Raw genomic sequence first — 26,595 nt, forward strand, 5'->3', positions numbered from 1 at the left:
CCCACCCCCCCTCCCCGGTCCCCGGCCCTGCGGGGCGAGCACCGAACGCTTTGGTTTGCAGGTGGAGGTGAGCCCACAAATAAACTCTGTGATTGGAGCTGCTGCTGTGTTTATTGAGGGTGCCACAGCGCGGGGCTTTACACAGGGCTGCCCTTTAGGGTGGGAGGGGGGATGACAAACAGAGCAGGAGCTCTGCCCCCATTGGGGCTGGGGTTACACCATTGGGGTTACAGCAGTTGGAGCACACATAGGGCCGAGGCAAAGCGCTGCGGGGTGCGGCCGTGGGGATCCCACCCCGTCCTGCATCCCCTCCCTCCTTTGGCTTCGCAGACCCCCCGGCTGGGCGCTGTAAGGCCGGGGCTGAGCGCTCCCCGCTCCCGGAGCCACGGGCACGGGCTCCCTCACGTGGGCGAACCGGGAGCTGCGCGGCCACGTCGCGACACGAGGGGGCTGCGAGACCCCCCGAGCACCGCCCCACAGCGCTGGGACCGGGGGGTACAGAGACCCAGCCCCAGAAACGGAGCCGCACGCGGTAATAACGGTGGTTATATCCCGGTAACGGGGCTGGCAGAGGGACGGCGTGGAGATAAGGCGCACACAGCCGGGCTGAGCCACGCTACCAGCTTTAATCCCAGCCGAGGGGATGCGAGACCCGCTGCTCAGCCGGGCTGTGAGGGTACGAGGTGCCGGTGGGATGGGGACAGGGATGGGGATGCAGCACAGCACTCATGGCCAGCACCTTCCCACGCAGATGAAGGTCTCAGGGCTCGTACTGCAGGTCCGTGGTGATGAGCATGAAGCCCTGCATGGACAGAGGGGTAAGAGAAGAGCACAGTGGCACAGGGACAGGGCTGAGGGGACAGGGGTGGCACCCACCTCGTGCAGTGACAAGCGTGGGTTCAGCAGGGTGATGCCATGGGGGGTGGGCAGAGGGATGCCGGGACGGAGCCGCTCTGTAGGGATAGCAGAGCTGTGAGTGGAGCAGCATAGGGATAGTGGGGGCTCAGGGGGATGGGGACACAGCACTCACTGTCGGCCCAGGGCACCCCAAACAGCCACAGCCCAAACCTCAGTGTGTTCTCCAGCTTCTCCACCTGTAAGACACCCACGAGCCCAGCTGGAACCTGGCCCTCAGCCCCCAGCAGGATGTTGTCCTTACCCCCCTCCCCATCCGAATGTGTCCCCATCACCAACATTCACCTGCAGTGGCCCCACGTGCGACATCACCTGCATCACTCTGAGGCTGAGGGGAGAGAGAGGAGTCAGCGTCAAACACAGGGACAAAGCTGTCCCTTCTATGAGGCAGAGATGGGCTGAGGATGGGGACAGAGTTTGGACAGCTGGCGCAGATGAGAACTGGGGGCAGGGTGGTGTCTGAGCAGATGACACAGACCCAGGGATGGAAATGGCCAGAAGGTGGAGTGGGGGGACAGCACAGGGCTGAGGACTCACCTCTTCAGCTTCACTGTGCCCCCCAGCCTGTTCCCAGCAATGGTTGGCTTCCCTGTCACATTGGCATCCTGCAACAAGAGGAGAGGTCAGAGAGACTGGAGCAGCCCCAGCATCACCCAGCACAGCCCCAGCATCACCTTGTGTTACCCAGCACAGCCCCAGCACACACAGACCCTCCAGCCCCAGTGCTGTGGCAGTCCGGTACTCACAATGTTCAGCAGAAAAGCAGGGACTCGTGTGGCGTTGGGCAGCACCACGAAGGCCTCAGCAGAGCCGAAGAGAGCCCCATGCAGGGCATTGGGATGGCAGGAGATCAGGGGCTGCTGGCGGGCCCAGAGGTGCAGCTCCACAGGACGATTGGGGAAGTGCTGCTGCAGCTGCAGAGGGAGAGCTGGGCTGGCACCAAGCTCATGGCACTGCCAGCACCCAGCAGCTCCAGCAGCCAGGGAGTGATAACACATCCCACCCTGCCCTCATCCCAGCTGCATCCCATCCTGTGTCTCATCTTCCTGCATCACCACACAGCTGTGTCCTGTCCCAGCCATATCTCATCTTGAATCCCATCCCTCCCACATCCCATCCTTTGCTTCATCCTGCCTGCACCCCATCCCAAGCATCCCATGGCTGCATCGCCCCATTCCCACCTGCGGGGCGAAGTTCCCCATGCTCTTTGTGTCCAGCTTCAGGGGGAAGCGCCGTGGGAGCTGGAAGGCAACAGAGATTGGGGTGCTGGGGGCACAGAGGCACCGCGGTCAGGACCCCATGGGATAGAGCAGCTCTGCCCCATCCATACCATGTCAGCAGTGATGTTCCTGTGCAGAGCTTCAGCTCTGAAGTACGCAAAGGCTGCAGTGTTGGCCACAAAGTCAGTGATGGCCACCAGCAACATGGGCTCCTGCAGCTCAGGCAGCCCCACAGGCCGCGCTGAGAAAGGGCTCTGCCACCGCCTGCGCGCCCCAAAGAACTCTCCCTGCATGGACAAACAGATGGATGATGATGGATGGGCTGATGAACGTGGGGCTCAGCCCAGTTCCCTGTGTGACAGCTCTACCTTGAGGTCAACATCCCCGTGCTCCTTAGTGATCACTGGCTGCCCTACCAAGGAGAGGTCAATGGCAGTGAAGGCGTCAAGCTGAGCAGACACTGCAGAGAAGTTGGTACAGCACAGAATGAGTCTGACCCTCGTGCCCCACCAGCCCCCAGCCCCAGTCCCATCTCCCCACCTCTAATGTTCTTCAGGCTGTCCTGCAGCCTGCTGATGCCCTTCTGGATCTCAACGCAGAGCTGGAAGTAGAGCAGGGAGTCAGGGAGACTCAGGGTGGGGGTCTCCAAACTCCTCACTGGGCACAGGGGCGGCGCTGGCATCACCAGCTGAGCTCACCTGCTTGTTGAGCTGCTGCCTCAGGGTTCTCTGGAGCAGCGGCACCAGGAGGTTGTACAGCCAGCTGTGGGGCACAGAGCAAGTGCTCAGCTCACCTCCCCAACCCACCCCAGTCACAGGGGGAGCAATGGGGTGACGGTCACCTTTGTCCCTTATGGAACTGCAGGTGCAGGTCGGTGCCACGGGCATCACAGCCAGCAGCCCACACAGAGGGGTGGCCGTGCTCATCAGCTCCCAGCCCCAGCAGCACAGCCACAGCCAGGTCCCTGATACGCAGCTGCAGTGATCCGCTGTCCTGCCTGGGGATGGCATGGCTGAGCACAAGGACAGGGGTGGCCCTGGCCCCTGTCTCCAAGCCCCAACCTGGTGAGGGCTCACCATGCAGCCAACTGTGCGTGCCAGGTGGCATTGAGCTGGATCTGGGCACGATGCACTGTCAGCTGCACGCCCACGTCCTCGGCAAAGTCCACGGTGGAGTTATTCATCTGCAGCTCATGGATATGGATCCTGCACACAGCAGATGGTCAAGGCTCACAGCAGTGCACCAGGGATGGGGAAAAGGACAGGGATGGGCATGGAGATGGGAAGGGACATGGAGATGGGAAGGGACATGGAGATGGGAAGGGACATGGAGATGGGAAGGGACATGGAGATGGAGACGGGAAGGGACATGGAGATGTGGACAGGGATGGTGATAGAGACGAGCACACATTGGCAGCTCTTACTGAGGCACGGTGTAGTTGAGTCTCCCCAGAAGCGGGGCCTGGTAGGAGCCCTGTAGATTCACATCGTGCTCCTTCTGCAGCAGCGAGCGGAGCATCTCCAGCCCAAAGCGCCGGCCTGGGGCAGAGCAGGGGGCTCAGGGCTGGCACAAGGGCACCCAGAGTCCCTCCAACACCCACCCTCAGGATCCACACATGGTTCCTGGGGTTCCCCCCCAAACCAGCACAGCCTGAGCAGGATCAGACACCTACCGTACTCCAGAGCTCTCCGGGTCACCCGGCCCTTGATGCCAGGGCTGGAGGTGGCGGTGGGCACACAGGCAGCCAGCAGGAGCAGGAGGCACAGCCACGTCCCCAGGGTTGCACTGCTCAGCAGGTGGACACGGGCTGGGAGACTCCCATTGGCACCAAAACATCTGCACGACCCCAGGGCTGGAGCAGAGCACATGGCTGAGGACACACAGTGGACGCTGAGCCCCCAGCATCCTCACCAGCTCAGGCCTTATATCGGGGCACACCGTCTGACATCAGCTCCCGTGCGCACATCGGGGCCACCGTGGTGTTCCAGCCACCAAAAGCCCAGCCTTGCCCAATGCGTGAGTCAGAGGGGAAGCCGGTTCCCCCTCTGTTCCCCGTTTGTGCCTCTCCTGGGAGTGCAGGAAGGAGAAGGTCCCACGCGGCGTCACTGCCGGCTGTGGGCTGTGTGGGGATGGGGACACCACCACAGCCCTGTCCTCATGGCCCAGCAGGAGGGGACAGCACATAGGGATGTGCAGGGACACAACAGTGCCACTGTGCCCTGCATAGGGACAGCTGGGGAGCAGGAGGGTGGGACAACGCAGGCAGGGGGATGTGGTGGGGCTGTGCCAGGGGATGGGGTCAGCCTTTGCTCCCACCTTGAGGAAGGCTCTGGGTCACACAGGGTCACAGAACCCCAGGACACACTGACAGCCCCAGGCGCAGGGTGACGGGAAGGCAGAGACAGTCAGAGCGAGAGCAGAACTCTGTGGTCCCACAGAAAGCCCCGGCAGATGGCGAGGAGCTGAGCTTGAAACCCACTGCAGGCAGGGAACAGCCCACCAAGGAAACAGCCCACCACTATCCAAGGAAACTCCCAGCAGGGATGGGGCAGGGGCTGCATGGAGGGTGGTGCTGCTGGCCTGGGGACAGCAAGTGGCCGGGAGTGTGGACACACATCCACAGCCCGGCTGTAGTGCACCCTCCTTGGGTCTGGGGTCCCACTCTGGCACTGTATGGGATGCAGACCCCTGGCCGACCCCCACTGAACAAACCACAGCCCCACATAATGCGCCTTAATAACCTCTGCCCACTTCCTCTGGGCTCCTGTAGCTGCGTCCCCAAGGCCAACCCAGCCACCAGCACCATCCCAGCCCCCCAGCTCAGCACCATTCTGACCCTACACGCCCCATTCCCAGCCTCACCGTGGCCAACAGCAGCAGCGGGTCCCATGGCTGGTCCACTTCCCATGTGAGTGGCAGCGGGCAGCAATGCCCTGTGACGCCAACGTCCATCCAGGGGTGGACGGGCTGGTTGGACCGGAACATCACCCATGTCCTTGTGTCCCTAATCCCTTCCGGGATGAGTCAGGCTCCCACCGCAGCACCCAGGACCTGTTGGGTGCCCGCAGGGGCCAGGCCCACCCCGGGGCTTCCCCACAGATGCTGCATGTGGCACAGCGGCACGTGGCAGCGCTCAGCCCAGCCCTGCCGGCCCCATCCCTGCCCTCTGTCTCTCTCATCCTGCCCTCTGTGTCCCTGCCACACCATGTCCCCACGCCTCAAACCACGATGCCACGTGGCAACGGCACCGAGCAGGGTGGGAGCAGAGGTTTAGGGCAGTGGGACGTGGAGACACGCAGGGCTCTGCTCCCCACCGTGACATACGTGGGGGTTACGGCCCGTCCTCCCCATCGGGCAGCACTAAACCCCTCCGGGCAGCCCCCGAGGGTCGGGCCGTGCAGTGCGAGCGGACACCGGGAGAGGGACCCAGCGCTGCGGGAAAGAAGGGCTGGAAAGGGGAGGTGCTGGATGGGGCCGGGACAACGGGAGGGTGGGGGCCATCCCAGGGACCCGCATCCCCCGCTGCCGGTACCAGGTGGGTTCGGTCGGGCCACACCACGGTTCCCTCTATTCCCTTCTGTGCTGAGAGGGGCTGGTTGTGCTGGAAGAGCGCACACAGGGCTGTGAACATGACGCTGTGCACAGGGATGGGGCTGCAGGAGTGATGGGGGTCCCACATTCCCACTCTATTCCAGCCAAAGTGGGACACACAGCCACCCCCCCCCCCCCTCAGGGCACATCACTGCACTGCGGGCAGGAACACATGGAGCCAGCCCGGGGGGTGCAGATGGAGCCCCCAGAGCCCGGGTTGCCCCCCATCCTGCTCTGGGATGTACCCAGTGTGAGCACACAAACCTCTTCAGTGCCACCACAGCCCCGATGTTACACAACCGTGTCCGATGCAATTTCCCTCCCCAGGAATGTCGCTCAAATCCTGACCGTGATCCCCGGGCTGAGCAGCAGCTGCACGGGCAGCACCGCAGCATCCCGGGCACAACAGCCGCTGCTGCAGCTCCAGGCAGCACATGGGGGACTGTCCCACGCTGTGTCCCAGCTGCTGCAGTGACTCACAGGTGACAGTACGTGAGTCATGGGGGAGCCACGGGCAGCCCTGCGGGGTGAGGGCAGGCCCAGGAGCTGCCCGATGATGGCCCAGCTGCGGCTCAGCCCTGCCCCGAGGTGTAGAACCCAGGTGGGCACGGAGCCCTGAGCCCGGCACTCACCTGCAGGGGGCAGCTCCGGGCCTTCATACTATTTCCCACGGCAGGAGCCGAAGTGGCTGGAACCTCCTTCCCTCCAGCCCAGTCTCAGCCTCAAACCATATTAGAACCCAGGGCAGATTGAGCAAAACGTGGTGATCCCAGGGCAAAGCAGCTGGCTCCACAAGTACGATGCTGGGACAGGGATGTGACACCTACAGCCCCAGCAATGCAGTACAGACAGCCCCAGCCAGCAGCCTGCACCACAAACCCCCCACCGGGAAGGCATGGCTGCCCCGGGGGAAGCAAGGAGCCAACCCAGAGCCCCCAGCCCTGCAGGGTGTATAGGAAAACCCATGGCCAGCTCAGGAGCTGGGATCCAGGTGCACCCAATGCTCTCCCTGCTCCATCCCAGGGCTCCCACTCCATCAACCTGCCCCAGAACAGCCCAGCACCAGCACCCAGCCCCAGTGCTCCCACACCACATGCACACAGATGGGCTCCAAGTGGTTCGATGCTCCGTGCCCAGATTCCCCCCCAGCCCCACACAGTCCCATACAGTGCAACCACGAGGAAGAAGCTTGCCTGGTAATCAGGGCTTGTTTAATAACAAAACTCCAGCTATTGTAGAACAATATTCTCCAGCATCATTGTAATATACAATACATGGAATGCTCTCAGCAATCTGAGAAGGTTACGAGCCGCGGCCGTCGGCTCCGTAGGGGCGTCCGTTCCGTGCTCTCGGATGCGGGTCCCGTCCGTGCCCTTATGGGGGGGGGGGGGCTCCGTTCGGGTCCGTGTCGGTGTCTCTCAGCGGCACAATATACGGTCGGCAGCGGCCATGCACGGAGCCTGCGGGAGGGGAAAAGCGGGCGGTCAGTGTGGATGGGGATGGCACAGAACGGGGCACAAAGCGGAGGAGGATCGGGATGGGAGAACGGAGGATCGGGACAGGAGAACGGAGGATGGGAGCGGGTCCATCGGGCCGGGAGGGGCCGCACTCACCTCTGGGGGCTCAGCAGGATTCGGGGGCCGGGCAGGGCCGGGCTGTAGAGCCAGTTGTAGGTCCCAGATGTAATCGATCACATGCTGCAGCAGCTCCACTTTAGAGACCCTCCTGTGCCGCGGCAACGTGGGCACCAGCGCCCGGAGCCTGGAGTAGCAGCCCTTCATATCGTACAGCAGCGCTGCGGCCGCTTGTTCGGCAGCGACGGCTCCAGGTCCCGGCCCGCAACGAGCGGCTTCCCCGGGTCGAACGGCCTTTAGAGCCCCACCGGGACCGGCGGGCAGCGGCGACGGGGCGGTAGAGGCGACCTTCATTGCGAGCGGCGGCGCTGGGACCCTGCGGGCGGCCGTGGGAGCTGCGTGCCGCGCTGCGCCAATTATAGAGCGCCGCCAGCGGGGGGGCGGGGCCTCCGGGAGAGCGCTGACCAATAGGAGCGCAGAGGGGGCGGGGACAGCTGAGCCGGCCCCATTCATGGGCAGCGCCTTAAAGGGACCGCGGTGTGCAGAGCGGAGTGGGGAGGGGGCTCAGGAATGCGAGGGGGGTTCAAGGGGGTGTGATGCTCTCGGGGTGCGGGATACGAGCTGGAAACGCCCGGCCCGACCCAGACCCTTCATGTGGGCAGTGACACCGTGGGCTCCCGCCGCTGTCTCTCTCCGCACCCCCCGGGATCCCCGCACCCCCCGGTTCCCCCCAGCCCGGTGCCCCCTCCGCACCCCAAGACCCGCAGCCCCTCTCCTCCTGTCCCTCTCCCCCTCCCATCCCCGACCCCCCGCACCTGCAGCCCCCGGGCCCCTCGTCCCCCCCCCCCTCCTCCCGCTCCCCAGACCGTTAGACGCCAGTGCCGTGACGTCACCCATTATAAAACTCCGTCGCCTGTCAGCGCGGCGCCGGGCGGGCGGCGCCCATGGAGACGGGGGCGGAGTGGGGCGGGGGGGCGGGGGGGGGGGCACTGCAGACGGAACCGGGAACGGGACACGACCACCCCCGTGGGGACAAGGAGACACCCCGGTGAGCGGCACCTGGGGCCGGTTGGGTGGCGGTAACATTCGTGCGGTCTGAAGACGAAAACAGAAACCCGGTCCCTGCCCTAAAGGGTTTCCGATCTAAGCGTTAATTAGCGTTAATGATCGCTACCTTTTTAGCCCGCACCTGCAGGGAGGTGCGGTCACGGTTCAGCGGGGGCCGGGCGGCATCGAGAGGGGCTGCTGCTCGGGGACCCCCCCCCCCCGGTACAGCTGAGACCCCTCCGGGAACCGTGTGGACAAGTGGGCACGTAGGTGTGTGCATGAGGTTCACACCTTGTAGCTGCACACCCATGCACGGCACACACACACAGATGCAGACCCATGCATGGGCAGATGCACGTGCATCCAGCTGCATGGGGTCGGTGTGCAGGGATTGCTGCGGCTGCAGGGAGCCGAGCCGTCCTGCCCTCATGGCAGGGGTTTGTTGGAGGTCAGAGCCCCCTCGCCCCCCCAGTTTCCATCCCTGGCTCTATGCGGAGCCGCAGCAGCCTCCTGTGGCACGCAGTGAGCCGAAGGCCTCCCCTCATCCTCCTCCTCTGCAAAGAGGGGCAGCCCTGCAGAGCCGTGCACACGATGGGCCTTTAACCCCATCACCTCCGTCTCTGCCCTGCCAGCCCGGCTGGGAGAGCAGCATCCCCCAGTCCCTCCATCCCTCTGCCCCCCCACCCCCACCCTTTGTGAGCACCTCCAGCCCCTCTGTCGCCGTCCCTCTGTCCCGGCGCGGTTCCCAGGGTGGGCACAGCTCTGGGGTCGCCCCCTCCATTCAGTTCCTCGCGGAGGGCCTGGTGCTGCCCGGTTCCCACCACGGCTCTCAAAGCCACTAATTAGCCCCCATCTGGCGGCGCTGGCCCGGCCGCGGCGGGGAGGCCGAGGACATTGTGCACAGCAATGAATGCCTTTCAGCACAGCCGGGCGCCCGCCAGCTGCGCAGCCAACAATACGGCACGGCTGGGACGAGCCAGCGCGGAGCATCGGCCACCCCGGGTGGTTTGGGGACAGCGATGGGTGTCCCACCACCACCCCATCCCGCAGCGTGGCTCTGAGGGACCCCCTTGGCACTTGGGATGATGGAGATACCGGCCCTTCGCCGCTGGTTTGGCTGCAGTTGGGAGCGGTTGTGCCGCTGTGTGTGCAGGGCAAGACGGATGGCTTCATTTCCATCTCAATTCTGGGAAAGGGGCGCACGGTTCGGTAACAGCGGTCTCGGCCATATGGCGCTGGCGGGGCGCAGCCTGGCCGGGATTGCGGCTGCTTTGCGCCGTGTTGGGGTTGCCCAGCAGCACAGCACATCAAAGCGTCCGGCCGATCCCCCCAACGCGGCACCGGACGGACCACACAGGGCACAGCTGTAACGTGGGGATGATGGGGACACGGCCACAGCCCCACGGCAGCACCCAGCACTGCGCGGGGCTCAGCAGCTGGGCCGTATTTTGGGGGGTGGGGCTTAGGATGGGCTTTGCAGCCCCCAGCCCAAGCGGCGACAGCAGCAGGACGGGCTCAGGAAGGACGAGTTATCGTGGTAGCGTGCATTGGGATGCAGATACGTGGCTGAGCAGCACGGACCTGCATGGATGCACAGACCTGCAGACACTGGGATTCAGGCTGGGTGTCCTCCAAGCTAATGAAGGCCCCCAGCTGTGAATACACACCCCAAAACCCAGACTGGGGTTGTGCTTTGCCTCCAGCTTAACCATCCCGACACCTACATCTCCTCAGCACCCGCTTTACCCCGAATCAGGCTCCTGGCAGAGCAGGGCACTGTGCAGCCCCAACCTTTCCTTGGGGCCAGCGGCACCCGTTACACAGCTGGAGAAGGGCTGAGGCCTGAGAAAAGCCCCCCATGCGTTCCCCTCCCTCCTTCTCCCTTCCCGTTCCCGGCTCCATCCGCTGCAGCCCAGACCAGCTGGAGCCAGGCGGCCCTTCCTGGGATTTATTCCAGCTTCCTGCCCCTCCTCGCCAGCAGCCCGGGGATGGGGCTGCTCTCTCCTGCTTCCTCTCCCCGCTCCCAGCCGACGGTCAGGCGCCGGCACTCCGTGGGACCCCGGCTCTCATCAAGCAGCAACCCCACAGTCAGCAGGCATCCCAATGTCCTGGTGCTGCAGCTGGGCTGGGGGGATGCTTGGACAAAGCAGATGCAGTGGGGTGCAGCATCCGGCACACATCCCCACATCCCAGCTGGGGAAGACACGAGGGTGTGAGCGGCAACACTTCTTAACTCCGTGCTCGGCATCTGAACCCCCTTTGCACCCACAGCCACCACGGGGGCACAGGGCTGAGCAGCAACACAAGGAATGAATGGGTGCCCACGGGCATCTGCACAGCTTTCCAACCCCAAGCTCCACAGCTGCAGCAGGCTGGCTCTGTCCTGTCCCAGTTTCCCAGATGGAGGTTTCACACTGGAGCCGGGGCGTTTGCATTTCCGTGTCCTTCCCCTAAGCCGGAGGGACCCTGCGGTGAAGGGAAGGTGGCCCAGACAGAGCGGAGCCGTGCAGCCGCTGCAGGACCCAGGTGCAGCTCGAGCGGGTGAGCCCGGGGCCGCCCAGGCGCCAGCTTTGCTCCCAGCTCCTTGCAGGGCCCGAGCGCTTCCTTCCTCTAGGACCTGCCCAGCTTATCGGCCGGGCAGGGCTGGGGTGACCCCAAACTCTCCCCTCTCTGCCTTCCGCTCCCCGTGGGCCTTTAAAGAGCCCTCAGCTCTGCAAGCAGGAGCAGGGAGCAAAGAGGCAGCAGGCAATGCAACAGCCTGGGGTACAACGTGCACCCCAACACGGCCCCACACTACCCCAAAAACTGCATGATGAGCACAAGAGCATCATGGCACTATGATGCCCCTGGTCAAAGCTTGGGAGGATGCAGGGCCCCATAGGACACGGTGCTGGACCCACAGCCCCAAGCAGGGCGCTGCGCCCCGCAGCACAGCCCGTGTCATTTTCCATGGGATGCTGGAGGCTGCTGAAATCACATCTGGAGTCTAGACTCAGCGACTCCATGGGCCGGGCCTGTCGGCCGCACCGTGCCCAGGCCCTGCTGCACACTGTTTGCTTAGCTGGAGGTATTTAATTGGAATTAAAGTGGCCCCTCTTGTTTTTGCGGACGGGACTGTTGGAAAAGGAGCTGTAAGTCATAGAAAACATCTGTAGGAGGCTGCGAAGGGTCATTAGATGGCAGAACGCAAGGCGCCACTTTTAGTGCTCGCAGCCGACGTGGGGAATAATAGCTCAATATGGCTTTTGTGGAGGGGCTGCCAAGCCAGAGAGCACTTTCTATTTATTCTGGCAGAGGAGACGGCAAGAGATGCGGGATCCTTCATATGCAGGCCCCGAGGCAGCCAGGGATGACACTGCGAGCTGCCCACAGCCCCCTCCTACCCAAAGGGCTCAAACCTCCCTGCTGGGCACAGCAGCCATGGCCCTAAACCTGGGCCTGTAGCAAGAGGCCAGAGAAAGGCAGAGCACTGCAGGAGGAGAAGGTCTCTTAGAAACATTCAGACCAGAGCAAGGGCCCAGACCCCGTGGGAAGAATAAGGCTGCTGGTGGGGTCAGGACTCCCATCCATGGCTTATGCACCAGCAGCCAAAAGTCACCACCCCGTTCCCTGTCCTTCCTTTGAGATGGTTTAATATGAGAGAAAGCAAATGCACAATACAAAATTTAAAAACCGGCCTGTGTTTTGTCCCCTGCCTGCTCTGCACTCACGGAGGAGACAAAGCAAAGGGGAGCGTGGCTGCGCGGCCCCGGGGGGCAGCAGGAGGGGTGGATATGTGGTGTACATCAATACCCCACCTGGGCGGGCTGCTCCAACACACACAACACGATGCTCTGGCACAACTGCTTCGTCTGTCACTTGCAAAGGGTCTGGAAGGGCCCCAACCTGGCAGCGCCAGGGTTGGTCCCATGGGCAAGGTCACTTCTCTTTCTTGTCAGCTTCTGTCATCTCCTCTTTGGAGGCCCTCGGCACCTCCTTGGGGGTACAGCTCTCCTCATAGCTGGGGACAGAGAGATGAGAGCAGAGAGGTTAGCAGGGTCAGCACCCAGCCCACAGCCTGGTGCATCCAGGAGCCCAGCACTGTGTTTGGGTTTGTCTCAGGATGGTGACCAAGGTGGGGGTGGACTCATGCCCCTGGACACAGGGATGTGAGTGCTGCCCCACTGCAACCACCCACAGCCATGGAGGGGTGGGGGGACAGAGGGGCCAGGCCAGCTCTGCAACTGGGCCCTAACGGAGGAAAGCTGGGAGCACACCAGGGCAGAGATTTCAGCCTTTCCCTTTTCATGATTTCCTCCCCCACCCCCCCGACAAAGGAGGGGCAGCCAGCCCACAGCAGTGAGGTGACAGCTGCTGCACGGGGAAAGGGCAGAGCTAGAATAAGCCCCTACCTGGCCAGAGCGACAGACAAAGAAAGGGCACCACGTGCAATTGCTACATGGCACTGGGGCTTTGCTGCCGGCGTCGGCGGGGACAGGACAGATTCTGCTGCATGGAATCAGCAAGGCTGGCTGGCGAGCCGGACACGGTGGGAAAGTGGGTAAGCCTTGGTGTGTGTGGCAAGATTTCAGCAGAGGATTCATAGCTGCAGGAGACAGGAAGCAGGAAGGGAAAGGGGGAAGGATAGGCCAGAAAGGAGAGGGGGGGAGAGAAAGAAAAAGCAGAAGAGTTGCTGAGTGAGACAGCTGCAAACCCTGTGCGGGCAGCACAGGATCCCCTCCGTCTGCTGGTACCTCCAGGCTGGCCCAGTGCCATGCTGCAAGAGCTGAGACTCAGGGAAGAGGCAGCTCCTGCTGGCATGAATGGAACTGGACAGCTGGAATCTGTGGGGGTACGAGCCTGGGTGCTGTGCTGGCAACGAGAGCAGCACAGGGGCTGTGTGGGAAGCAGACCCCGTGTCTCATGTGGGGCTGGAGGACAGAGAAGCCTTCCCACACCTGACATCTAAAGACTGCAGAGCAGATGGGAGTGGGAGGCTCAGAAGGCTGAAAGCTGTAAGCCTAGTGCCAGCCAGCTCTGCTCCACTGGGACCCCTTCCCTAGGGCTGCAGCACAAAGCCACCCGCTCCACCTACCCTGCAGCACAGCCTGCACACAGCCTCGCTGCCCTCTCCCAGCCACTTCATGCATGGCTGAGACCACAGGGACTGACTCAGCGGAGCTGGTGTAGCACAAAGGTGTAGGAGAACTACACCTAGGTGGGGGGGATTACTGCAGCGGGGGCCTCTGGTCTGCAGGTAGCAGCCTTGCCACATCCTGCTTTCTCTAGAGTGACTTCAGGGGGGAGCAGTCAGCTTTGCTGCTGGTGCAGCCCATGCTCAGTGCTCTACATGTCCTTATTCCCCCATAGGCAGCTGCCAGGTTCCCTGAGCACCACGCTGACCCAGGGGCCAGCCCTGCAGCTTGTCTCTCCCATGCGTTTCCTGGCACAGAGGAGGTGCTGCTGTGAGCAGCTGAGTCACCACACACAGGGAGAGCGGCTGCAGGATCCCAGGTGCACAGGAAGGACGATCCCAGGACACTCAGTGCCTGCAGCAGCGTCAGAAGTAAACATCAAAGCAGAGGCAGGTGCTGCAGGGCTGTGGAGCCAGCCCAGCTGACAGCCCGGTGGGAACACGCATACCTGCGTCTCCCAGGGGAGGGGAAGGAGGCCAGGGGCAGCCCCGCTCCCCATTGTGCAGCTGCTACAGCCCAGGCCCCACTCAGGCACTGTTTTCCCTCTGAGCAGGGTGGGGGTCCTCCCCAAGCACAGGAACCCCAGCAGCCTTGGTGGGATGCTTCCTTCTCTGCTTCAGGTGTCCTCAGGCAAGCAGCTGTGCTGGGGCTACCACAGAGCCCCAGGCACACAAAAGCCAAGCACAGTGGATAAACAGCTCTCTGTCAGCCTGGGGTGGGATTTACTCTGCCCAGAGCAAGGGAACAGCATGCAGGAGACCAAAGCTGGCCTGTCTGCAGTCAGTGGGAAGCAGCTGGATAAACTGGGGAAGAGAAAGGCTACAGCCAAGACCCCTTTTTATAGACCCCTTTCTCCATTTCTGCAGGCCCAGGGCTGCAAAGTGTCTCCTTTATCCAAGCAGAGAGGCTGGGATGTGCTTGAACCAGCCCTGGCTGCTCTCGCAGCTGGATCCAATTCCATTCTCCCCCACCCACGGGCCCTGGGACACAATGACCAAGTATCTCCGCACCAGGTGTGCGGTCCCACCCTCCCCTGCCTGCCAGCGCATGGGAAGAGCTTGTCACCAGAGCGTAAAGCAATACCAGATGCTGCCTGCCTGTTGGTACGGCACCAAGGCTCCCACACGGCTACGAGGAGGTGGCTGGAGCCAGGGCCAGCGTGTAGAAACACAGACCCACTCCCTCCGCCTACACACATGCACTCACACACCCAGAGCATGCCCAGATGAACCCGTCCCTCCAGCTGTGCCCAGGCATGGGAACATCTGCATGCTTCATGTGCTCCAATGCCACAGGCAAAACAGCTCCGTCCCCAGCTGAGGCTCACCTGAACATTTCAGTTACTTCTCCTTTTGCCAAGGCCACAAGAAGCGGGAATCCGATGCACGCGGGGACCAGGTACAGAAGAGCAGGCTGCCAGGAAGGAAAACAGTTGTGAAACCAACCCACAAATTAACCCAATCCTCAGTAGGAGGGCAGGGAATGCTGGCCTTCTCCCTCTGCACCTGTGGCATCTGTCACAGTGGTTAAAGCTCCGGAAAGCTGCTTCAGGAGCAGCTAATTTCATCTTCTAACTTGGCCCCCATGCAGAAAAGCAAAAGCACCCACAGCGTGCACGCTCCTAGAACCTCCCTTGCTCTGCAGTTCAAGGCAGCTCAGCTGCAAAGAGCCCCCAAAGCACCAACCCGGACGAGTGACCCTGCCTGCTTCAGCAGGGCTCAGTTCCAGAGCTCTGAGCAGGGGAAAGGCACAGGAAAAGCAAAGCCAAGAGAAGGAATGCATCTACTTTTTCCTGGCGTGATGTGGGACACTTGTGGCCAGGCTAGCGTGTCAGACTGCATGCATCTGTGCGAGGCAGCAAAGCAGAGCTTACCTGAGCATGCTTGAAGATGTGCATGATGAATATGGTCAGGCCCAGCCCAAAGATGTAGGCCACAAAGCTGGTGTAGAAATACGTGTGCGTGTTCTTCTTTAAGCTGTAGGGAAGGGAACAGAGAGTCTTGGGCTGGGGCTCTGGAGTGCCAGGGGCTGAAAATAAACCAGCCCAGCTATGCTGGGCATCTCCTGTTATGCCTGCTCATGGGCTAGCACAGACACTGCCACCAGCACAGTCCCCAGTCCCATGAATGCAGTACAAGCCTGGATGGGTAAACACCAATGCATGGTAGTGGGAAAGGGAAGGAGATGCATGATCCTGATGCTGGATGGCTGCAGGGCATAGGGGTCAGGGCTGGGACCCAGGAGGGGTCCCACAGCTGCTTTCCTCTGGCAGCCCACTCCAGCACAGTGTTTTATCACAGGCAGGCTGCAGGAGCTGGTGCAAGCAGGATGTGGGTGGAAACACCTGGAAACGCTGGCACAGACTGGGAGGGTCTGTGCAACAACAAGAGGAACGAGGCCACACCACGGCAGTGGCACAGAGCTGCCCATTCCCAGCTGCTCCCGAGCTGGAGACTTTCGGTGTGGGGTAACTGCTGAAAGCTACACCCTGGTGGCAGGTGCAGCTCCCTGCGTAGGAAGGAGCTGCGTTCCCCAGCATCTGCCCAGAGGCAGTGAGCACTGCCAGGCTTTGACTGGCACCCGTGTGAGCAGCGCGTCCCAGCTGCCAGCACCTCAGTTCTTTCCCACGCTGCCTCCTCTCTGCAAAGCTCCTGCACTATGGCATGTGAGCCAGTGAGGCCCCACAACGCTGCTGACCTGGCCCCTTCCCACGGCTTGTCCTTCTGCCCCATGCACAGCAATGATCATCCCAACATTCAGGACTTACCCACACCCCAGCCCTGCTCATCTCCACTTTTCAAAGAGCTTCCTCCTGCACCTCCCTCTTCCAGCTCCTCTCCCACATCCCCAGTCCCAGATGAGAGCACACGACTGTGCTCCCAGCTTCTCCTTTACAACAAACAGCTCACGAGGCTGCAAGATTCAACCTGTCAGGTCCCTTCCCGACCACCCACTCACCTGATGTCAAAGCGCAGCAGCAAGGCGATGAAGATCCCTGCAGGGAGAAGGGGAGAGGATGGAGCCTGACAAAAGGCTGAGCAACCCCACTACCCCCATGCGGTCATCCCTGGGCTCACAGTGCCCTCTCGTGGCACAAGGCATAGAGACAGCACGGGGACAGCACTGCACAATGCCTGGCCGTGGTGGGACACCCATAGGGCTCTAGAACCCATGCAGCACCCAGCCCAGGTGGAAGACTGTGGGGCTCAGGCAGGACAGAAGGCAAAGCAAGGTGAGGTGAGGAAGCCACCTGCTCAGGTACCCTTGGCCAATTCAGATGCAATCCCGACCACTTTCTCCCTCTTGTGTCCGTACCTGGAATGACAATGTCTCCCAGCCCCAGCATGGCAAAGTTGTCAGCCTCCAGGCCCTTCTCCAGCAGGTCCTGAGGGAAAACCACTACAAGCAGAAAGAAACAGTGAAGGAGAGAATGGGCTGAGCAGACTCAGCACTGCTGAGCCTGGAAAAAAGGGAACAAAGGCAGGTCAGGTCCTCTAGCCCTACCCCAAGCCCTGCAGCTCCAACCCTGGGCACTGGAGTGGGAAACCAAAGGATTCAGGACCTGCCCCACGTGCAGGTTTCAACCACAACTCCCAGGACCAAAGTCACTGCCCACCCCCAACCCATCAATTCACCCCTCCAGTGCAGTTGTTGGGTTCAGGGTAACTGCCACCCCTGGCGGTGCTGGTGAATCCAGCCAGCTAAGGGCTTTGCAGTCTCTCCCCACTACCTGGCTGACGCAAGGGGCTGCTGACAGGGAGTCTTCTAGCAGCCCCTTCCTGCCTATATCTTGCCTTCCAAACCAAATGCCTGGGGCAGAGCTGGGGGTAGAGCATGAAGCTGCTGCTCCTGCACACAAGGAACAGCTACTCACGTTTTATTGGGGCCTCAAACGATTTGGCAACTGTCACCATCACATTGGTACCGAAAACCTAAGGGAAAGCAGAGGAGTCCAGGGTGACCATGGCTGCATGGGGACAGGCACACAATTAGTGGCATGAAGCTTTCCCACCAGCAGCACTGAGTACATTGTATACATTGATACATTGGGTACCCCAGGTCTTGGGGAGAGAGCACACAGAGCAAAACCCACTGGGCCTGCAGCAATGATTAGGCTGCATTCAGCCCCAGTGAGACACTGTGATACAACACACAAAACAATGCAGGATGTTACCTTCAACAGCGACCAGAGAACTGGTCAGATGAGCAACATTTTGCTCTGAGGTCATTTATCAGTATTGCACTGTCAGCTTTAAATGTTGGCATCTTTTGGAGAGAGGACCGTAAGCACACAGGTCAACCACCCTAACTTCTATTCCTTTCCAGCTCCCAGCCTCCAGTCTTGGCTACACCAGCAGTAAGCAAATAAAGCACATGCTGGTTAATGCTAGAGCTAGTGATTAATGAGAAGTCTTAAAACAAGCACTCCCTTAAGGTGCAGCATGCTCTGCACATTGCCAGGAAGTGACAGGACTCTACAGTGGGACCAGGAAAAAGCATCATATGCAAGTTCTCCTCAGGGTTATGCAGGGACACTTTATCATTGGTTGACAGAGTGATTCCTCTTCCTTCTTGAAACCCTCCTTGGATCTCACTGCAATTAAGTCCATGCCAAGATCCAAATGCCTATTTCCTGCAGGAGGGCACAGCAAGGGGTTCTCCACTTCAGAGAGACTGATCTGCTGGTGAAGCTGACCTCATTGGGCAGCAACAGGAAGTGAAGGATGCTCACACCCCAAGCAGAGCACAAGGCATTGGTAAGGCTGACTGCTCCCAGTCCACACTGCTGGAAGAAGCAGCAGGAAGACCAAGAAGCCGCACAGCTGACTCCTCTGACACAGGCAGCACTGGCCAAGTACAAAATAAGACACAGTAGCCAGGCTCAAACAGCAAGGGATTACTCAGGCAGCTGTAGCACTGCTGGACAGACCCCAAGGTATGCAAGTTTTAAGACTTTTGGAAACGGAGTAATTCAGAAAGTGGAAGCAGACAGGAAAAAACGAGGAATACAGACAGTAAACAGGACTCCGGAGAAAGGGATTCAGAACCATTGCAGAAAGATAAGGAAAATCTCAGAATAAAGACACTGGAGTGCTGCACTGGCTGAGGGAAAATGTCTGGAAGCATTCCAGTATTTAGTTCTATGTGCAAGAGAACAGAAGGATGCTAACAATGCTGCCAGATGACAGAGCTGAGGAACTAATACAAGCAGGATCAGCACATCCCAGAACAGCCTCATCTTCCAGCCAGGCACAGGGCAGACCTTAGTTATAAATGCAGGTTACCAGGATGGGACACACTGAACACATGGGCAGCCTACAACAGCCAGACTCCCAGATGAGATCCCTGCCCACCCTGGGCTCTCCAAGCCAAATATGTTTTAAGATACATTTGCTGATCCACATTCTGTCATCGTTTGATTCTGTCATCATCCCCACCACACCCGTTTGGGTTGAAGAGGTGGAAATCCTGAGTGAAAGTATGTGTCCAGCCAGTATGCTGCCTCTGAAGAGGCACAAGGCCACACACGCCTTCTGCCAATGGCTGCAACTCGCATCTGCCCCATGGAATGCTCCTGTTTACCCAGAAGACATCGTAGATGAAGAGGCCCCCAAGCAAGATGCAGCCAGTGCTGACGTTGTTCAAGTGCAGCAGCTCCACTCCATTGAGGGAAAACGCCAGCCCAAAGAGATTGTTGGCAATCCAGTGCTGAAAAGAACAGGAAAAGGAGATATGGATTTCACGGCTTGTGCAGAGCCACGGTCTTGCATCCCAGACCCCAGTCTGAGCCCAGTTCCCCCCAGGGAGAGTTGAGGCTTACTCACCTTCCTCAGCAGGTACCAGACCCCGACAACACTGCTCAGGGCCAGGCATACAAGATCCTTGGTATCAAACTCGTAATTCACTATTTCTGCAATAAAACAGAGAAGTCACATTTGAGGCAGTCCTGGCAGCTCTCCTTCCTGTGCAAGGTAGAGAAAGCCAAGTTCACATCAGGGCACCAACACAAACCCCAAAAGGGGACTCTCTCCCAGCCCACAGCCACACCTACAGTCATCACGTCCAACCTGCACATAAGCATACAGCCCGCACTGGCAAGCCCAGACCTTCCTGTCAGACTCTGCCACATGGACAGCATCTGTGATGCTTCTGTCAGCAAGGAAATTGGATTCAGGCACTCTCCTGTGGCAGATCTTCTCACTCTTCCTGCACCTAGTTAACTCCCGCTGGTATCAGTAGAGGTATTCCTTTACCAATAAAGCTACTGGGCAGATACTTACCAAATCAGCCTACCAGTGCAGGGACTTGAGCAGTCAGTACTACATTACCCAATGAGCTTAAAATGTGGTGCATTTAACATCAGCTCCCCTCTGTAACACTGTTTCTGGGGCTTCCCTGCCAGCCAGAGATAATCAACAGTGAGAGTGCCAGCCAGTGTAAGATCACGCACATGTCCGTGGAGAGCTGGCAGGGCCTACAGCAGGACACACGAGGCACAGAAAGGAGCAAGGGGCAAGTCTCTGAGGTTGTTTTAAAGGGCTGTATGTTGAAACAAGTGAGCAAGAAACAGAAACAGAGTGGCAAGCCGGCGTACCTTCCTTGCTCTCCCCGGAGCCCTGGGTGAAGAGGAGCTGGTATTGTTTGTTGGGGAAATTTGCAGGGAAGAATCTGTTCATCATGGGGCTGAAATGAGAGTTGGAGAAAAAGGAAAGTTCTACAGAAATCCCACATGGGGCCCTGCCTTCACCTCTGCATGACAGCACTGCAGCGTGAAGTGTCAGCCTCCCAGCAGGACAAGGAAGTCCCAAGTTATGCCACGTCAGGGACCAGCGTAAGCCCCACCTTGTCACCAAGCATGGGAGCTCATCCTCCCCAGAGGTCTGACTTGCCTGCACGTGGCTGTCCCTAGAAATGCTCTAAGGAAACAGGCACAACGTATCATGTGCAGGAAGCGAGAACCCATCCTTAGTGTGCATGCACTGGAGACAAACAGTCCCCAGGTACTGCACAGATCTGCTCACCCAGAACTGACTATGCCACTAGAAGACAGCTCTGCTACTGAGCTGAGAGCAAAGATGAAGCCTGAGCAGAACAGCAGCACTGCTCTAGGGAAAGCATCTGGTCCCCAGTGTCACACAGCTCAGGAAACAGATTTTAGTTTATCTGTTACTGAAACAGATTGAGGTTTCAGCACTTTGCACCAAACACTACTGCAAGACACCAAGGATGGTGCCACAAAATCCAGCTGCCAGTTTCAACTGATCCGGAAAAGGGAACAAGGGTGTTGAGGAGCTCTGTCCTCCACAGCAGTTCCTTGGTGTGATGGTGGTGGGACCCACACCTTCAGGAGCTCAAGGCAGGTGGGACTCCTGAGCCTTTGGGATCACCTTGCTACCCCCTAGAGAAGGGATCACGACACACTCCAGACCTGCCTCCCCAAAAAGCTGTCCAGATCCACCAAGAGAAAACAGGCAGCAAGCCAGGACTTGGCTCTGCCACAAAGCATCAATGCTCCACAACATCCAAATCAGCCCAACACCCCACAGCCTTGTGGCTGCACCCTACCTGATGGTGTGGGACAGGGCGAGGATCCCCAGCACAAAGAAATACATAGAAAGCAGAAGATTGATATACTCTTGAGAGAATATCTGCAAGACAAAACCACAGAGAGGTTACAACTGCATTCTCCCAGCATGAAGCATAAGAAAGTGCTTAATGTGGTAACTGGCAGCTGTTCTGTCCGTGCCCCAGGGAAACAGGAAGAAGAGTTGGAATAACCCAAATTCTTGCATTGCTGATATAAAATAAATTGGAAAGAGCAAAACAAGCACAACAGGCCTGTGAGCTGTTACATACCTATGAGCTACTCAGTTAATAAAAAAGTAAGTCCTGTGCTGCAAAAAGGAGGACAGAGCCTCCCCACTGCATCCCCACAGGGCAGCTGGAGCAGGGAGAGAGGCAGCACTGTCTTCCCTGCCCCACTTTAGCAGGGTATTATTAGATCTCCTGCCCTCCAACACACACACTGCCTTTCCTCAGGACCACATCTCTAATTCAGAATGTGCTAAAGCCTGCGTGTTCTCATAGGAGGAAGAACACTGGAGCATCAGAGCTTAGGGCAGGATGCAAATATTACATGGAAAAACCACAGATCACATAGTGGTTTTCACAAAGTCACGCTACACATTCAGCGTGTCCTTTCCTGGTGCCTGCAGAAGACCCTTGCAGAGGCTGGAAGGGTCTGTGGATCTGGGAGCTGTTTTATTACCCACCACCACCAGAGGCTTGGCTGATGCTCTGCTTTATTGCCCTAAAGGAGGAGCCAGCATGAGCTGGGAACCAGAGGTGCTTGAAATCAAGGCAGCTTTTCCATATGACCTAAAGCACCTGCTGCTGGTATTACTCCCCCATGATTCAAGAACTCATTAATTCAGCCTGTTGGATCTGCACATCTAAGAGGCTTCAGCTGGACACACATGGGCTCGCTCATGAACTCATCTTCACCAGCAATTAGCCAGGGCCACAGCTGAGATGCCTTCAGAAGCACAGCAAGAAACACAACAGACAGCGACATTTGCAATTCAAAAGTGCTTGATCCCCTTCGGTTTTGGTCTGTGCACCTCCAGATCACCCCAAGGAGGCAAAAAAAATCCAGGGGTGAGCTCAACTCTCAGCAGCTCTGAATTACCCAAATGCTACACAGCCTGGGGAGAACTCCTGAGAACAGCCACAGCATGGAGGAGGCAGGCAGCACGTTCATGGCACATCAACGCTGTTTGCTCACTTACTTTAAAGAAGAGGTAGAGGCCCAGAAGGGTGCAACTGGCAACGATGGGAAAACGAGCAGCATCTCGGCTGGTAATGGTCTCTGGCATCTCCGAGGAGTTCTATGGAAGGAAGGAGAGGACAGAAGTGGATTACCTGGTGGCCCACGCTCTGGCTTTGTACCTGAGCAGTCAGTCAGGGGCTCCTGCTGACTCCCAGTTGTCCCCAGGGCTGCAATTGGGTCACAGGCAGAGCCCAAGATAGAAGAAAGCAGAACTGTCTGCATTTGTTCTTCCAAGGGCTGTCACAACTCACTGCATTTTTCCTCTTGAGAAAGGAGAAACCCTGCCTCCCACACTGCCATTTTTCCTTCTTCGCTTAGAACAACGCTGTGCACCTTGCTGCTCGTGCCTGGCCATTCCCACATCCTCCCCATCTGTGCACACCATATGTCGCTCACCCTCAGAACACCATTTCTCTCCAATCACCTTCTCGTTCCTCACCTCACTTCTGGGCCACTCCTTGTGCTCAGAAAACCCAGATTCCTCAAACCACTTCAGTTCCTGAAATAGCTCAGCACCAACACAGCCAATCCCCCTCTGAGCCACCTCCCAAGAGAGACCCACAGCACTGTGCAGGTCAATTCCCTCCCGAGCTCTTTTCCCATCACAGAAGGCACAGAAGGGGCTGTGCTCTCGGTGCTCAAGGCTGGAATCTCTGGCAGCAGCCACCCCTGTCCATAGCTGCCCAAAGCATTTTGGCAGGAGCCGCCGTGCAAAGCGACTGTGAAACAACAGCAGCGTGGCCAAAGCACAGCAGCTGCCCAAGGAGACACAGCTCCCTGTGGTGTGCAGGAGGAGAAACACCCGCAAAACCACAGCCAGTCCGTGCTGCAGACCTTCACTGCACCGTAACAGCTGATACCATTAAACTAAGGCAAAGCGACAGATACAGGGGGTCAGAACATCTCAGAGCAGCCTGTGTGAATGCAGGGACCCAGCTGCCGGGCTCTGAGCACAGGGGGTGGGTCACGAACCCCAACATCGGAGCGCAAGGACCAGCTGGGGTCGGGCAGAGCAGCGGGGGGGTCCAACGCGAGGGGGGGGCGGGGACAGCCGGGCTGCAGGGGGGCTCCGGGGCCCAGCACAGCTCCGGGGCCCAGCACGGCTCCGGGTCCAGCACAGCTCCGGGGCCCAGCAGGGCCGTCCCGGTCCGCTGTGCTGTGAGGGGGCCGCGTTCCCGGTGGGCGCTAGGCCCTGGGGGGTACCTTGCTCTTGGCGCAGCTGACGGAGCGTAGAGCCCCGAAGAAGATGGGCAGCAGCGCCATGAGGACGAGGCTGCCGTAAGCCAGGGCGATGCCCTCGGGGGTGGCGGGGGGCCGGGCGCTGGCGGCGGGCACGGCCTGAGGCCCCGCGCTGCCGTTCTGCGCCTCCGCCATGGCGCCAGGGACACGTCCCCCCTACCGGCCGGAAGTGCGTCACACGGCGCGTCAGCTTCCGGCAACAGGGGGCGCGTTGCTAGGAGACCAGAGCTGCGCCCCCCCCCCCCAGGACTAGGCCGCAGCCTGACGCTATGCTTTGATGCCCCATGGAGATCCTGCTTTACCCACACAGGCACCACTACGTGCCTGGATCCCTCTAATGAAGGCCTTAATCCCCCTCCCCCTATTACAGTGGAAGTATATCACACCGTGTCCCACAGCAGCTGTCCCTTTGGAGGGCAGGGGGCAGCATGGCAGGGGGCTGCAATGGGGTGGGCAGATAGAGGGTCTGCCTCCTGGTTGAGCTCAGCACTGAGGATGTGAAGGAGAACACTGAGTAAATGTGGAAGGGGAGGTGGAGAGTTACTGCCAGGAGGGGAGGAAACTCTTGGAAAGGGCTGACAATAGCAGGACACGGGGAAATGGTTTGAAGTTAAAAGAGGGAAGATTTAGGTTGGATGTTAGGGGGAAGTTCTTCACTAGGAGAGTGGTTAGGCCCTGGAACAGGCTGCACAGGGAGGTTGTGGATGCCCCGTCCTTGGAGGTGTTCAAGGCCAGGTTGGATGGGGCCATGGGCAACCTGATCTATGGGGACTCTATGGGGATCTATGGGGTCTATAGGGTCTCTATGGGGATCTATGGGGTCTCCTGGGCAACCTGATCTAGTAAAGGTGTATGTTTGGTGGCCCTGCCAGGCAGGGGGGTTGGAACTACATGATCCTTGAGGTCCCTTCCAACCCGGCTCATTCTGTGATTTGTGCAGCAGGGTCTGGGGGATCCCAGTGTCCTGGCAGCGGGAGCTGATCACCCTTATATCACCCTTATGGGTGCCTTCCAGCTCGGGATACCCAATGGCTGCAGATCCCATGGCACGAGGTTGGTCCTGCTGATGGATTGCAGCACTGCGCTGTGTCAGCTCGGACATGTTTACCCCACTGCCAGGATCTGAGCTGACAACCTGCCTGAGACGGGAGCACAGCGGTGGTTGCCTAAGTATGGACAGTGTTTTGTGAAGGGAGACAGAAGATGGGACGCAGGACAGAGATGAGCCCATACCACGTGTGAGCCAAGTCCGGGAGTCCCCAGCTTCAACTCCAGCCCTGGGCTGGTTGTGTGCTCTGTCCTGCTGCATGTCCCCTGCACACCCCCAGCCCACCTGTGGCTGTGCTCAGCAGAAACCTCTCTTAGAGAAATGCCTTGTCAATGGAATCAAACTTCCTGTGCTGTTGGATATAGGCCAGAGCTCTGATGGAAAACTGGCCAAAATGTGTGTTTTCTTTGTGAATATTCCCTCCCTCTGAGCTGCTGGCAGCCCGGCCATGTCACTAAGCCACCTCTTTCTCCTCAGTGCCATCCTGTCCTCCTCTCCATGGCTGCGATGTCCCACGGTCCCTGGTGCTGCCCGCACCCATCACCACAGCCCTGACTTGGCAGCTGCTCTCTCTGAGGCTCAGCAGGGAAATCTCTTCTGTCCTGTTGTGGAAAAGAAGGATTCACCCAGCGTAAACCAGCACTGCACATTGTTATGGGGTGAAATCAGCCTCCTGAGCCTGTGGTGTATCCCAGCCTCTGTGATCCCACCACATCCCCTCCCCAGGGTCTGGTTTGGGGTTCACAGGGGGCAGTGAGGACCCCAGTGTGAGGAGAAGCCGGAACAAAGGCCACAGGGCTGTGATCCACTCCTGTCCCTCCAGCGTGTGCTGTTAGACCGGCACCCAAAATAGCAGCAGAAATGCTAACACTCTCGCGTATTCCACTGCTGAGTCTTTTATCAAAAAAACCTTCAAAAGACCTTTACAGCCCTTCTCCAAAGCAGCCCAGTGGGTGTGAAGCTCCAGTGTGCTGCCAGTAGAGTCCCTCATCCCATTAAGGCACGTGGTAGAGCTGATGGCACTGCTGGGTGGCAATGGGGGGAAGGCACCCGGGAGCAGCTGGGATGGGGAAAGATTGCACTGGGGACTGTGGCTGTGCAGGGCTGGATGCTGCTGGGATGCAGCAATCAATCCTAAGAGCACTTCCTAGTGCTGCCGAGCCCTGGTTACACCTGGCCCAGGTGAGACCCCAGCTGGGGACCACAGGCAGCCCCTGTCCCCCAGCAGCACCTCCTCCCTCTGTCCTTCCCTTTCCCAGCTCCTCTCTGCAGCCCCCCCCGGCCCCTCCTCCCACCCTCCAGCTCAGCCACATTTTTCTGTGTTTGAGCTCATTCTTTCCACTCCCCTCACTGCTGGCTGCCAACTTTCCATCCCGCTGCCCTCCCCTCCTTCCCCCCGCCCGCCTCCCGCTGCAGGGAAGCATTGGCCACAGCTGCAGGACAGACTCACAGCATCATGTCCAGCAGCACCAGGAACTGGGGCACGGAGCAGCACCCGGAGCCAAAGCAGCAACAAGGAGAGCACAGCAACTTTACAAACACTGACAAGATGGGGAGCGCCGAGTGATGCAGGAGAGCCCAGCTTTCATCAGAGATGGGAAAACATCCCCTTGGGCCCTTCTTGGCTGCAGGATGCTGACTGCTGGTAGCTCCCCATGCTCAGGATGCAGAGCAAATGGAAACTCCTGACCTGTGCAGGGCAGGAGGGCACCGTGGAGCCTCCATGGCACTGGGCCCGGGCCTGCCAAGCAGGCTCCCCCAGCACATCCCAGCCACTCGCCAGCAGCACAGCCCAGAAACAACTGACAGAGCCCACACGGCCCCAGTGTCACCTTCCTGTGTGCCTGGGGTCACTTGCTGCTCGCTGCAGCCCGGCACGTCCTTCCCTGCTGCCGCTGCCCCTTCCCAGGGCACCCAGGGGCCGGCTCCAGGCTCAGGCTGCATCTCCCAAGGGGGT

At 59.5% G+C, this 26,595-nt stretch overlaps 3 protein-coding genes across 5 annotated transcripts; all 3 read right to left on the bottom strand.

Annotated features, from left to right (window-relative positions):
• LOC107323109 (bactericidal permeability-increasing protein-like) lies at positions 1-5,466 on the bottom strand. 2 transcript variants are annotated; one of them, XM_015881874.2, is made up of 16 exons: positions 4,998-5,466; positions 3,808-3,987; positions 3,559-3,673; positions 3,212-3,340; positions 2,977-3,132; positions 2,834-2,897; positions 2,676-2,736; positions 2,504-2,595; positions 2,246-2,422; positions 2,097-2,156; positions 1,662-1,829; positions 1,453-1,520; positions 1,201-1,243; positions 1,031-1,094; positions 877-953; positions 1-802 (listed from the first exon to the last, which is right to left on the bottom strand). In XM_015881874.2, the coding sequence occupies exons 1-16, from the start codon at positions 5,125-5,127 to the stop codon at positions 761-763; spliced, it is 1,626 nt and encodes a 541-aa protein (XP_015737360.1). In that variant the 5' UTR covers positions 5,128-5,466; the 3' UTR covers positions 1-760. The 2 variants fall into 2 exon arrangements, with proteins under 2 accessions (XP_015737360.1, XP_015737359.1); XM_015881873.2 differs by having other exon boundaries at positions 3,808-4,005; positions 4,998-5,465.
• Positions 5,467-6,915: 1,449 nt separating this feature from the next.
• On the bottom strand, positions 6,916-7,707 carry ID1 (inhibitor of DNA binding 1, HLH protein). The gene is made up of 2 exons (XM_015881879.2): positions 7,340-7,707; positions 6,916-7,186 (listed from the first exon to the last, which is right to left on the bottom strand). Exons 1-2 carry the CDS (start codon positions 7,652-7,654, stop codon positions 7,145-7,147), a joined length of 357 nt encoding a protein of 118 aa, XP_015737365.1. The 5' UTR covers positions 7,655-7,707; the 3' UTR covers positions 6,916-7,144.
• A 4,252-nt stretch (positions 7,708-11,959) lies between these two features.
• Positions 11,960-23,764, bottom strand: HM13 (histocompatibility minor 13). Of its 2 annotated transcripts, XM_015882079.2 has the most exons (13): positions 23,555-23,764; positions 22,311-22,409; positions 21,088-21,170; positions 20,117-20,205; positions 19,347-19,432; positions 19,105-19,230; positions 17,396-17,453; positions 16,837-16,920; positions 16,480-16,516; positions 15,395-15,497; positions 14,849-14,934; positions 12,739-12,932; positions 11,960-12,347 (listed from the first exon to the last, which is right to left on the bottom strand). In XM_015882079.2, exons 1-12 carry the CDS (start codon positions 23,723-23,725, stop codon positions 12,782-12,784), a joined length of 1,173 nt encoding a protein of 390 aa, XP_015737565.1. In that variant the 5' UTR covers positions 23,726-23,764; the 3' UTR covers positions 11,960-12,347; positions 12,739-12,781. The 2 variants fall into 2 exon arrangements, with proteins under 2 accessions (XP_015737565.1, XP_015737566.1); XM_015882080.2 differs by lacking the exon at positions 12,739-12,932 and having other exon boundaries at positions 23,555-23,763.
• Between the last annotated feature and the right edge of the window lie 2,831 nt (positions 23,765-26,595).

The sequence above is a fragment of the Coturnix japonica genome, chromosome 20 (assembly GCF_001577835.2).
Source record: "Coturnix japonica isolate 7356 chromosome 20, Coturnix japonica 2.1, whole genome shotgun sequence".
Lineage (NCBI taxonomy): Eukaryota > Metazoa > Chordata > Aves > Galliformes > Phasianidae > Coturnix > Coturnix japonica.

Coding starts and splice junctions, on each gene's coding strand:
- LOC107323109 (XM_015881873.2), bottom strand. CDS start 5,127: ATGGGTGATGTTCCGGTCCAACCAGCCCGTCCACCCCTGGATGGACGT. Junction 3,133..3,211: donor CACGCACAGTTGGCTGCATG/GTGAGCCCTCAC, acceptor TGCCATCCCCAG/GCAGGACAGCGGATCACTGC. Junction 2,596..2,675: donor CAGCCTGAAGAACATTAGAG/GTGGGGAGATGG, acceptor ACTTCTCTGCAG/TGTCTGCTCAGCTTGACGCC.
- HM13 (XM_015882079.2), bottom strand. CDS start 23,725: ATGGCGGAGGCGCAGAACGGCAGCGCGGGGCCTCAGGCCGTGCCCGCC. Junction 19,231..19,346: donor TCTGGTACCTGCTGAGGAAG/GTGAGTAAGCCT, acceptor TGTTCTTTTCAG/CACTGGATTGCCAACAATCT. Junction 15,498..16,479: donor CTGCTGCGCTTTGACATCAG/GTGAGTGGGTGG, acceptor CCTTCCCTACAG/CTTAAAGAAGAACACGCACA.
- ID1 (XM_015881879.2), bottom strand. CDS start 7,654: ATGAAGGTCGCCTCTACCGCCCCGTCGCCGCTGCCCGCCGGTCCCGGT. Junction 7,187..7,339: donor ATCCTGCTGAGCCCCCAGAG/GTGAGTGCGGCC, acceptor CCCCTCCCGCAG/GCTCCGTGCATGGCCGCTGC.